Genomic DNA, 12952 nt, shown 5'->3' with positions numbered 1-12952 from the left:
CAACACAGTGCCTTGGTCTGGCTGCTATGGCATGCTGTAAAAACAGCAGTTGAGGAAAAAGCTCAGCAAGCCTCTGAAATTGAGGAAAAGGAGGAGCAAACCCAAATTCTAAAAGATAGATGTGTCCAATTGGAAACCAGGAACCAGACTCTAAAGGGGTTGTCTCAGAACTTGGAAAATGAAAATGAGCAATTGAGAAAAATAAATCAAGACAACGTCTGACAATTGGAATTACTGGACCAAGAAAAGGCTAGCCAAGAAGCCTTGCAAAAATTGGTAAAGACAATGGCTAAAGACCAAGCCGAGAAGGGAGCCAAGGCCAACCATGGCCCCTGTCTAAATACCATTAACCGTTTGAAAAAGGAACTCCAGGAGCGCAGCCTGCAAGTAGCAGCTGTCATCTGGGGAGACCAAGCCAGGGACCCAGACATCCCCTTCAATCCGGGAGAGATTTGGGGTGGGGAGATGTGGGGAGACCCAGAGGATGCAGGGGAGCCCTCTCCTGAAGACCCTAGGTCAGATCAAGAAAGGACCCTGGAGCCTGAGCTGAGGGCAATCACGCGGACCTCAGTCACTCGGGATACTCAGGGAAAACCCACAGAAACCACACAGGTAACGGTCCCCCTCAGTGGAGCTGATCTAGCAGCCCCAGGCAAGACCCTGGGATCTGCTAACATTAGGAATTTGGGACAGTGGTTGCAGAAATCCCTGAATGTAGTGGAGTGTGAAACCCTGAGTGTCCAGGAATGGCATCGCCTACTAAGGGCTTGCGCCACCCCAGAGATTCAGGCAGCTATGGATCAGGAGGACAGCTTTGGGGGAGACAATATTCTCCGGAGCATAGTGGGTTTGGGGATCAGTTTGGGAAGAAAGACATTTAAGGGACAGTTTGGGGCTAGCCACCAGACACCTGGGGAACCTGTTAGGGACTATGTGATCCGGTGTGTTATGTTGGGATTGCTGTCAGGGATGGTTCTGCCCCTAGACAAGGAGAACAAACGGACATCGGACATAAGAAGTAAAGATTACCCTCCTGGGTTTTGGAAGGAGGTACAGGAAGGCATGCATCAGCCCATAATTGAACTGATGGGGCTGCTCCGAGAGACCGGGAGATATGTGCTGGGAGAAGTCCTAGCCCGGGCTCAGGATGCAGAGAGGTTAATTGGACATCAAGGGGGGGCAATTGCAGCCACCCAGTTCAGATAAAAGCTTAATGATGCACCGAATTATATGGTTACCTATTCTAATGGAAGTGCATACCCCAAAACTGATAGGGGAGTTGGGGGTCCAAATTATTGCCCCACACTGGGATAACCCAAGGGTATCAAAGGAAAGAGAGGGGGAAAACGGGATTCGGTCAGCAGTGTGGAAGTTTTTAATGCAGCATGAGGAACCAAAAGGGAAATGGCATGGAAAGCCTCTAGCCCAGCCGCTTATCAGAACGGCAGAGCTGACTGGGGAGGAAATGGGACCTGAAGCAGGAAAATGGGTACATGTGTCCCAGCTGAAACTGTTTAAGGGAGCAGAATAGATCTAACCCTGAATCTAGCCTTGTTAACAGGATTCCTGGTGTCATGAGGAGAGCATCCCAGTGACCCAGCTTGGAAAAAAAAAAAAAAAAAAAGAAGTGAGCCACCAACCACCTGACCCTCGAGGAACAGGGTAACCAATCTCTTAATCCTGCCGGCCACCCTTCTTGGCTAGCAGGAAGAAATGGCTCTGAGCCGTTGGAAAATACGCATCGGAAAGGCTGATCAGTGCCCACCTCAATGTTGAGGCAGGAAAAGGCCAGAAAAATCCTCAACTTAGGATGGCCACCGTCCTGTAGGTAACTGTTCCACTTTTTCACTATAAAAGAAAAGCACCTCAAGAATGGAAACTGCTGTGTGCACTGCCACTGCACATGTCAGCATTGCACTTGGTAAATGAGAATAATCAGCCATGCGAGGAGTTTTCCTTGGCAGGTTTGTGTGCGTTTGGTTTCTTTTGCAGAAGCCACAGTGTAGTCAAAGGTGACCGACAAACCATGAGGCCTCACTACCATCAGCAGCATCTTCCTCATCACAGCCATGGCAAAAATTGTCTTGTCTGTTTGTGGGTCTTGTTATATGTTTTATGTTTGGTTGGTTGGTTTGTTTTAAGTTGTGACAGTTTAAATACATATGATATCATAAAGATATAATAAGAGTCATTGGTAATACCCTCTCTAAAGACTGAGCCTGTCTGTGGATCCCAGACCAGAACACTTCCGTCCGCTTGGCCTGGAAAGTTGTTCTGATATTTGAAACAAGGGCAGCAATTCTCAAAAGGTTTTAGATTCCACTTGGTTAGCAAAAGGATATTTATTAAAGGTCATGTGTACTCTGTTTTTTGGGTTTTGTTTTGTTTTGTTTTCTCTGTACTTAAGGATTTAAATGCTATTTAGAAGATCAGTATAACAAGATGTGTGTAAAAAAACTGCATTCAAAGTCACGTTTTAATAAGCAAAGAGACAACGATACCATTGTAACTGTGCAAATCAACCTCGTTATGCTATTTTCTCTCTTCCACCCCCCAAGACTTTTCTCTTTCAATATCTTTAACTGCCTACGTTTTGTTTTAACATCAAACCAGCTGAAGATGACACACCTCCTGTCTATATACCTGAACAATGGTGTTCAAACAATATAGTGACATCACCCTCGTGTAAGGCCGATGTCAAGAGGGGGAATAATGTAGCAGAAAGCCCCCTTTTCCTCTTGCCTGCAGTTGCTCTCCCCTCTTTGGATATGTTTCTCTTCCTCTACCTTTTCTTCCTTCCTCTCTCTTTCAGTTTAAGATAAGGAATTGTGTTTTAAAGTTTGTATGTGTGCATTTTGTATCTCCCCTTATATTTTGGTATTTTTATCTATTTGTGTGCCATGGCATTTGTAGCTTATATTTTATACTCCTCACCTTTTAACCTAATGTGTTTAATTTCAGAAGTAAGTTATACACTGTAACAATGTTAACAAGGGCAGGAGTCAAACTGCCGCTTCCCTGTATCAGGCGGGCCCCTGAAAGAGCGAGTGAATCAGTGATTGAACGCATAACACAGTAGCAGGCAGCTATTAACACCAAGGGAAACCACAGATCAACCAAGGGAAGAAATCAATAGGAGACAATGTAGCAACCGGAAATTCTCTAAACCTCACTGATAAAGGGCTAGAAGCCCTGGTCTGAGTTAATCAAGGCCGGGGACCAACTTTGGGCTGAATATCTCCACATCAACCACTCCCAGAGCCCTATTCAAATTTATCAACGGATGTCCAAACCTGCACGTACATGCGGACGACCACTAGGGCTGACAGATGCCATACAGCAGCCACCGAGGGGGAAGTCCCACGAGGGTCAACGACCCCTGGATTGGGCAAACCTGAAAACTGGGGAGTCACCAAAGTCTGCCAAGGACAGATAAAAAGCAGTGAAAAATGACCTCAGTGGCGCCCTCTTGATCTCCAACTTGACCAGCACCCGACGTGTCCAGCCAGAATGACCAGCCGGCGACCCCTTTCTGGAGGATAACACCACGCTGAAAGAAGCCTCGACTGGCCGTCGACGGCAGACTCCAGCGCCTGTGGGATAGGTATACCTGACTCTTGTAGCTCGCTACAGTGTGTGTGCATGTGTGTGTGTTCGGGGAGCAGCCCCAAGGTTTATGATTTGACTTCATTACAGCGTTTCAATCCGCCGAATAAACCAGAATTTTAAGGATTCCGAGCTGGACATTTGTAGCCAACAACAGATGGTATCGCACAGCTCCCAGGGGGCCCGTATTGCATCAGTTCTGATACAGACAAGTCAGCCCAGCAGGAAGGACTTCGGAGGAACCATTCATTCCCAGATCTGTCACTTGAGCATTTACAGTTTCAAAACCCCAGTCATTCAAAAAGCTGATACGATGTGTCCTTGAAGGGACCATTTATAACACCATGGGGCTAAAAGCCTCTGCAATATTCTTGTTGGAAAAGAAGTACAGAGGAAGGTGGGAGAAGTGGAGCTGTAGAGTCTGGAGAAGAGAAGACGGAGGGGAGATTTGATAACAGTCTTCACCTCCATCGGGGGTGTCCAAGTGGCAGCTGAACAGGCCACAAGCAGCACAGGAAGGGTTCAGATGTGACCCCTGGTCCTCGTTGTCCTGGCTCTGGGACCCAGGGAGTGACTGCCCCCACCACTCACCCCTTGCCAAATGCATCGGGGCTCAGAAGCAGGCAGAAGGTGCAGCCAGAGGCAATCAGGGGGCAATGACTTGGGAGCAGGTTGGGCTTAGACTCCAGGGAGCTCCTCTCCCCGGCAGTAATATCCTGGAGGCTGCCCGGGTAACTGCATTTTGGCAGGATAAAGCCTGAAGCAGCCTGGCTGTGCTGCTGCCGGGGAGAGGAGCTCCCTGGAGCGGAAGAGCTACCTGAGGGACCTGGGACCAGAGCACAGCAGTGAGAGCCCAGAGTGGAGGCTGCTCCCAGAGCTTGGGCTCTTCTGAGTAGGGGAAAAGGCTTTCTTCTGGAAGGGGTAGTGTGCTTTCCCTTGTTTAATACTTGTTTGCGCAAAAGGGAAAGTGTGTGTTGTAGGCAGAGGTCTTACAATGTGGTTGATGGTTTGGGTTGTGACTTTGAGGCATGGTCTTTGGAAGTCCCCTTACTGCCCTAGAGCATGTGGTCACCTCCAGTCCCGTTGGAGGGCTGGCTCAAGGCACAGTGAGTGCAGAGCCTGGAGCAGGGCTGAGCATGGGGCCTCAGAGCCCAGAATGGCGCAGAGGAGCCTGGCACCCAAGAGGGCTGGCAGGCAGGGCGCAGGGACCTGGGGCAAGACTAGAGCTGGTGCCTTGAAGTCAGGTCCAGTGCAGTGGGCCCAGGCTAGAAGGTGAGGTGGAGGATGAGAAGGCTGAAGCCCCAAGAGAGAATGACAGTACAGTGACACCTGTGAGGCATGGGACATGGTGTATGGATGGACAGAGCCACATAATTAGCCTATTTAAGGGCTGGAGTAGACACCCAACAGGTGCCTGATTGAGGCGGCCATTTTCAAACAAAGGTCAGCCAGGCAGAGACAGTAGTTGCTGCTTGCAGCAAGGGAGCAGCACCATCCAGCTCCCTGGCGCTGTGCACCATCCAGGAGGTAAAGGCAGGACTGAGGGGATGGCTGGAAGACTCCTGGTCCTGGACATGACCTGAAACTGTACCCTGCCTGGGAAGGAAGGCCTGGTGGGATTGCTGGTGGTGCAGGAACTGCATTCAAATACTAGGACTGCTCACCTCCTTGGTGAAAGGCAGGTAGGAGCACTTTAATAACTCCAGCCCCCACAGCCAGGTGGGCAGCCCTGTAGTGGGACCCAAGAAGGCAAACCCATAGGAGAGGGGGTGAGCAGCTTGGACTTGACCTAAGGTACTCTCGACTGGTCCATATCGGGGCCAGGACCAGGATGGTTGAAAGGCCAGGGACCCATCGTAAGGGATGCCCAGAGCTGGGGAGCTGGGGCTCTGAGTGGCCTTGGAGATGAGGCCCGGGCTTGTGTGGACAAAGGTCCCAGGGGGCCACACCCAAGAGGGAGAAGGGGTCGGAGAGCTTGGCTACCTGGTGAAGGCAGAGTAGACTGCCTGATTAGGAGGGATTTAGTTGGGATCCAGACTAGAGTGTTATGGGGCCCAGTGTGGGGCTGGCGACATTAAGAACTCATGATGCCAGCTGTGAGGCAAGAGCCATGGTGTAGGGATGGTATGGAGCCATGTATAGCACCCCCTGGCACCGGGGCATGTAACAGGCACCCTCCTACATTTACCACCAGTTCATTGTTACAGCAAAGTCGTGGACGGTGAGACTGGGCAGACTGCCCTACATAGACAGGCAGGGAGGCTGACTCAAGATTTGGCCCCAGGCTTGTCACCTGTCACATAGCCCCTAAAGTTCAAAGGTGTCCTGGGGCACAGGCAGGCGAGAGCGCCCACACAGCTCAAGAGCTGGGTCAAGACCAGCAGCGTTTGGGGGTACCTGCTCGGTAGAGGATATCATAAGGTTTGCTTTAGGACTTTCAAGACAGTCTCTCTTTCAATCTAATAATTACATCAAGGTGTGGCAGGCGAGACCGAAGGGAAGACACCCTAGAGGCAGAGATGGACACAGGCTGTGGAGCCACTAGGGGCGTCATGGCGGTCCCGAGACTCCAACTTGCTACATAAGCCCTGTGACACACTGCCACACCCCACTGTTAGGGCCTCAGCCTCCGCTCCAGATAACACACTCCTTGCTTCTCTTCCGCTCTGCAGGACCAAGGAGGACATTGACCCCCACGCTCGGGCGACTGTACACTCAGGTTTGGTCGGGTTGGTGAGAGAGGAAGGAAAGGCCCAGACTGGTACCACCCTGCTCACATGTACTCAGCCCAGCTCCTCAAGAACAGTGCAGCCTCCCCGTGCACAGGATAGAGTCCAGCCATGAACCTCTGCTCTGTCCCATCCTGCCCCGCTACGCAATCACAGCCCCTGTGAGCCACAGGCTCGGGGTCTGTGTGTGTGCTGACATGTATATTCATGCAGGAAGGGAGGTTAGAGTGTGTGTGTGTGTCTGTGTGTCTGTTTGCGTGTGTGTGTGTGTGTGTGTGTGTGTGCGCATGTGTGTGCGAGCATGCACACACATGCATAGTGCACTCCATTCTGGATTTCCTTAACTGCGTCCTGGACTTGACTACAAATAGCATGGTCACCACACCCAAGAGAGTCACAGAAGCACAGACCGAGGTGTGTGCGCTCAGCCGACCTAGTCCGCTCTCCCAAACACTAGGACCAAGACACCTCGCCGTGTTGGACATTTCCACAGAGACCTAGTGAGTGCCCGGAGGAAGCAGCATGCTCCTTACCGCAGTGTCTGCACCTTGCACCTGGGATGTCTCAGTCCCTCGCACAGCACCCGCACGCCGCCAGCCCCCAGATCACGGTTATCACTCAGGTCCAGCTCCGTCAGGCTGGGGCTGGTGCTGAGAGCAGCGGCAAGATCCCCACAGCAGGCATCTGAGACGGCAACCCCCCAACCTGGAGGAGAGAGAAGAACAGAGCGGAGAGATCCGGGTGTGGACGGGGCTGGCACAGCTGCTCTGACAGGTAGCTCCTCCCACCAGCCCCCTCCCTGACCAATCAGCATGGAAAAGGGGACAGAAGTCCCGCCTCCTGCCCTGCCCCACGATCTACCCCTTAGCCAGGGAAAAAAAGCACTTACTGCTCAGCCCCAATGTCTGTGCAGCACCTGTGGCCAATCAGCACTGAGAAGGGCTCAGCCCCAACCCTCCACTTCCAGCCAATGGGAAAAGAGGGGCTGGCAGGACCCAGAGAGCATAGCACAGGGGCTGCTCCCAGCTGGGCCCAGCCTCTACATGGAGGGGGATGGAGGATGGCCGTAGACCTCCAGGCTGTCCCACCATGCCCTGCTCCACCATCAGGGCTCCTGGGAGCAACGGGGTTGGGGCTGTGTGTGCGTGTATGTGAGTCCATGTGGGGAGAGTGGTGCAGAGGCACAGGTGTGTGTGTCTATGTGTGAGAAAGTAGGCGTGGGGGTGGCATGTGTAAGTGTGTGCACATGGTTCCCCCCATCCCATATTTCCTTACCACAATCCTGGATTTTGGTAAAAATAGTATGGTCACCCGACCCAACGGAGTCCCAGAAGCACAGACCGAGGTATCTACGCTCAGCCAACCAAGTCCACTGTCCCAAACACTAGGACCAAGACACCTCGCCGTGTTGAACATTTCCACAGAGACCTAGTGAGTGCCCGGAGGAAGCTGCTGCTCCTTACCGCAGTGTCTGCACCTTGCACCTGGGGTGTCTCAGTCCCTCGCACAGCACCCGCACGCCGCCAGCCCCCAGATCACCGTTATAACTCAGGTCCAGCTCCGTCAGGCTGGGGCTGGTGCTGAGAGCAGCGGCGAGATCCCCACAGCAAGCAGCTGTGAGACGGCAACGCCGGAACCTGGAGGAGAGAGAAGCAGAGAGATCAGCGCATGAACAAGGCCGTCACAGATGCTGTGACAGGCAGCGCCCCCCACCGACCTCTCCTGAAGCACAGTCACACGACGGACGAGGCAGAAAGGTCCCGGTTTCAGGCCTTGCCCAATGACAAACCAAGGCAGACCCGCAGGAGGTTGGGGAAAATCAAGCCCTGGAGAGGATGCACTACGTGAGCCTGGTGGCACGGCCTGCTCCACAGCCGCCGCCGCTGGTTTAAATCAAGGATGTTATTGGCAGGATCTTGGTTTTCTCGGTTAAAAAAAAATCCAAACTTTCTGATAAAAATCCCAAATTCTCTGATTAAAACCCCCAGAATCCATGCATTTCCAGGATTAAAATGAAACGTCACTATGCATACAGGTATCAGTGGAAAACAGTCTTTAATTGATACAGTTACAACTCTAAACCTGTTTGGAAACCGCCCAGTGCTGCCATTATCATCATCAAATACATTCTCAATCCCCAGAGAGTTTGGTGTTTGATTTTGGTTTTTTATCCTAGAAAATCAGAGCTGCCTGCCCCCTTCACTGCCCAGGGTGCGGGTTCAGCTGCGGCTGTCCCTCCTCTCCCCGCTGGTTTGTGGTGCTGAGCAGCCCTGCTCTGCCGGTGCCCTCATTCCCCCGCAGCCCCCGCCGCCCCCATGCGCTCCTGCCCCGCAGCAGTTCCCACCACAGGCGGAGGGGAACAAATGGGTTGGGGAGGCCGAGTGCGCGCTGCGCCCCCCAGCCCTGTAGGTAAGTCTGTGGGGGAAGGGGCGGGGGAGGGGAAAGGGCCATGGGGGCAGATCAAGGCCTGCAGGGTGAGGAGGCACGGGGGGGTGGGGGGGGTGGAGGCAAAGGGGTTTGTGTATATATGTGTGTTTATGTGTGTGTGCGGAGGTGCAGGGTGTGGTGTGTGTTGGAGAGAGGAGGCACAGCGGGGTGTGTATATGTATGTGTGTCTGTGAGATTGTGTATCTGTGTGTGGAGGCACAGGGCTGTGTGCATGTGTGTGTGTTTGTGTGACAGAAGAGGCACTATGGTTTGTTGTGTGTGTATGTGTGTGCAAGATGAGGCACCGAGGTGTGTCTGTGAGAGAGGAGGCACCGGGCTGCATGCACATGTATGTAAGGAGGCACAGGGTGTGCGTGTATGTGTGTGTGTGAGTATGTGTGCAAGAAGGCTCTGTGTGTGTGTGTGTGTGTGTGTGAGAGAGGAGGCACGGGGGGTGTTGTCATGTGTGAGGAGGCACATGGGGGTGCATATGTGACTATGAGTAGGCACAGTACGGGTGTTCATGTATGTTTGTGTGTGTGTGAAGAGGCACAGAAGTGTGTGTGTGTGAACATGAGATGCAGCACTGGGGTGTGTCTGTGTGTGTGAGGGAGGAGGCATTGGGCTGTGTGCATGTGTATCTGAGGAGGCACAGGGTGTGTGTGTGTTTCTGAGGCACAGGTGACTGTGTGTGTATGTGTGTGTGAGGATGCAGATGACTGTGTGTGGGTTGTAAGGAAGCACACAAGTGTGTATGTTTGTGAGTGTAAGCAAGCACAGGAGGTGTGAGTGCATGTATTTGTATGTGTATGAAGAGACACAGAGGGGTGTATGCGTGTGTGTGTGTGACAGAAAGACCGGGAGGGTTGTGTGACGAGGCACAGGGTTGCGTCTGTGTGTCTGTATGTTTGTGTTTGTGTGAAAGGAGGCACACGAGAGATGTGAGGAGGCACATGGCTCTGTGTGTGTGAGTGTGAGGAGGCACAGGGTGTGTGTGCATGCATGTATGTGTGTTTATGAAAAGGAGGGTGTGTGGATGTGTGAGAGAGAGAGAGAGGAGGCAAGCAGGTTTCAGTGAGTGTGAGAGAAGGATGGGGGAGGCACTGGGGAGTGTGTGTGTGTGTGTGTGGGGGGGGTAGGCACGGGTATGTGTGTGAGTATGAGCAGGCAGAGGTCAGTGTGCGTGTATGTATGTGTGAGTGCATGAAGAGGCACAGATGTGTCTCTGTGTGTGCATGTGAGTGTGAGACAGAGCACTTGGGTGTGTCTGTGTGTGTGAGGACTCACACATGTGGGCTGTGTGCACGCTTATTCAAGGAGGCACACGGTGTTTGTGCAGGGGTGTGTGTGAGGAGGCACAGGTGAGTGTGTGTGCTTGTGTGTGAGGATGTACATGCATGTGTATGAGGGAGGAGGCACACAAGTGTGTGTGCATGTGAGTGTGAGCAGACATGGGTTTGTGCATGCATGTATGTGTATGTGCATTAATAGGCACAGAGGTGTGTGAGTGTGTTTGTGCATATGTGAAGAGGAGCAGGGGGGTTGTGTGTGTGAGGAGGCACAGGGCACAGTGTTTATTCGTGTGTGTGTGAAGCACAGGGGCAGTGCGCACCCATGTGCGTGCATGTGTGCGTGGAGAGGGTGTGCATGCATGCACAGACGCACACGCGCATAGTGCACCCCATCCTGGACTTCCTTAGTGCATCCTGCATTTCGCTAAAACTTCTGTGGTCGCCGCAAACAGCAGAGTGCCAGAAGCACAGACTGAGGTGTGTGCGCTCCGCCGACCTAGTCCGCTCTCCCAAGCACTAGGACCAAGACACCTCGCCGTGTTGGACATTTCCACAGAGATCTAGTGAGTGCCCGGAGGAAGCGGCTGCTCCTTACCGCAGTGTCTGCACCTTGCACCTGGGATGTCTCAGTCCCTCGCACAGCACCCGCACGCCGCCAGCCCCCAGATCACGGTTATCACTCAGGTCCAGCTCCGTCAGGCTGGGGCTGGTGCTGAGAGCAGCGGCAAGATCCCCACAGCAGGCATCTGAGACGGCAACCCCCCAACCTGGAGGAGAGAGAAGAACAGAGCGGAGAGATCCGGGTGTGGACGGGGCTGGCACAGCTGCTCTGACAGGTAGCTCCTCCCACCAGCCCCCTCCCTGACCAATCAGCATGGAAAAGGGGACAGAAGTCCCGCCTCCTGCCCTGCCCCACGATCTACCCCTTAGCCAGGGAAAAAAAGCACTTACTGCTCAGCCCCAATGTCTGTGCAGCACCTGTGGCCAATCAGCACTGAGAAGGGCTCAGCCCCAACCCTCCACTTCCAGCCAATGGGAAAAGAGGGGCTGGCAGGACCCAGAGAGCATAGCACAGGGGCTGCTCCCAGCTGGGCCCAGCCTCTACATGGAGGGGGATGGAGGATGGCCGTAGACCTCCAGGCTGTCCCACCATGCCCTGCTCCACCATCAGGGCTCCTGGGAGCAACGGGGTTGGGGCTGTGTGTGCGTGTATGTGAGTCCATGTGGGGAGAGTGGTGCAGAGGCACAGGTGTGTGTGTCTATGTGTGAGAAAGTAGGCGTGGGGGTGGCATGTGTAAGTGTGTGCACATGGTTCCCCCCATCCCATATTTCCTTACCACAATCCTGGATTTTGGTAAAAATAGTATGGTCACCCGACCCAACGGAGTCCCAGAAGCACAGACCGAGGTATCTACGCTCAGCCAACCAAGTCCACTGTCCCAAACACTAGGACCAAGACACCTCGCCGTGTTGAACATTTCCACAGAGACCTAGTGAGTGCCCGGAGGAAGCTGCTGCTCCTTACCGCAGTGTCTGCACCTTGCACCTGGGGTGTCTCAGTCCCTCGCACAGCACCCGCACGCCGCCAGCCCCCAGATCACCGTTATAACTCAGGTCCAGCTCCGTCAGGCTGGGGCTGGTGCTGAGAGCAGCGGCGAGATCCCCACAGCAAGCAGCTGTGAGACGGCAACGCCGGAACCTGGAGGAGAGAGAAGCAGAGAGATCAGCGCATGAACAAGGCCGTCACAGATGCTGTGACAGGCAGCGCCCCCCACCGACCTCTCCTGAAGCACAGTCACACGACGGACGAGGCAGAAAGGTCCCGGTTTCAGGCCTTGCCCAATGACAAACCAAGGCAGACCCGCAGGAGGTTGGGGAAAATCAAGCCCTGGAGAGGATGCACTACGTGAGCCTGGTGGCACGGCCTGCTCCACAGCCGCCGCCGCTGGTTTAAATCAAGGATGTTATTGGCAGGATCTTGGTTTTCTCGGTTAAAAAAAAATCCAAACTTTCTGATAAAAATCCCAAATTCTCTGATTAAAACCCCCAGAATCCATGCATTTCCAGGATTAAAATGAAACGTCACTATGCATGCAGGTACCAGTAGAAAACAGTCTTTAATTGATACAGTTACAACTCTAAACCTGTTTGGAAACCGCCCAGTGCCGCCGTTATCATCATCAAATACATTCTCAATCCCCAGAGAGTTTGGTGTTTGATTTTGGTTTTTTATCCTAGAAAATCAGAGCTGCCTGCCCCCTTCGCTGCCCAGGGTGCGGGTTCAGCTGCAGCTGTCCCTCCTCTCCCCGCTGGTTTGTGGTGCTGAGCAGCCCTGCTCTGTCGGTGCCCTCACTGCCCCTGCAGCCCCCGCCGCCCCCACGCGCTCCTGCCCCGCAGCAGTTCCCACCACAGGCAGAAGGGAACAAATGGGTTGGGGAGGCTGAGTGCACATTGCGCCCCCCACCCCTGCAGGTAAGTGTGGGGGGGAAGGGGCAGGGGAGGGGAAAAGGCTGTGGGGGTGCAGATCAAGGCCCCCAGGGGGAGGAGGCACGGGGGGGGAGCGTGTATGTATGTGTGTGTGTGTGTGACAGAAGAGGCACTATGGTTTGTTGTGTGTGTATGTGTGTGCAAGATGAGGCACCAGGGTGTGTCGCTGAGAGAGAAGGCATCGGGCTGCATGCACATGTATGTGAGGAGGCACAGGGTGTGCATCTATGTGTGTGTGTGTGTCTGTGAGTGTGTGTATGCGAGAAGGCTGTGTGTGTGTGTGTGTGTGTGTGTGTGTGTGTGTGTGTGTGTGTCTGTGTCTGTGTGAGAGGAGGCGCGGGGGGTATACTCGTGTGAGGAGGCACACGGGGGTGTGTATGTGACTATGAGTTGGCACAGGGCAGGTATTCA

General features: G+C 53.5%; 1 protein-coding gene across 1 annotated transcript in view; it reads right to left on the bottom strand.

Annotated features, from left to right (window-relative positions):
- LOC132245859 (NACHT, LRR and PYD domains-containing protein 12-like) overlaps positions 1-12952 on the bottom strand; it is a 48458-nt gene that overhangs the window by 2085 nt on the left and 33421 nt on the right. The window contains exons 7-9 of the mRNA XM_059719037.1: positions 11580-11753; positions 10650-10821; positions 6869-7972 (exon numbers count right to left, since the gene is read on the bottom strand). Coding sequence (XP_059575020.1) covers positions 10731-10821; positions 11580-11753 — 265 coding nt within the window. The 3' untranslated portion in view covers positions 6869-7972; positions 10650-10730. The remainder of the gene's footprint in view (positions 1-6868; positions 7973-10649; positions 10822-11579; positions 11754-12952) is intronic.

This window comes from Alligator mississippiensis, chromosome 15 (genome assembly GCF_030867095.1).
Source record: "Alligator mississippiensis isolate rAllMis1 chromosome 15, rAllMis1, whole genome shotgun sequence".
NCBI classification, from domain to species: domain Eukaryota; kingdom Metazoa; phylum Chordata; order Crocodylia; family Alligatoridae; genus Alligator; species Alligator mississippiensis.
Note: the sequence above shows the minus strand (reverse complement) of the source record. Positions and strands in the feature narration are given on the sequence as shown.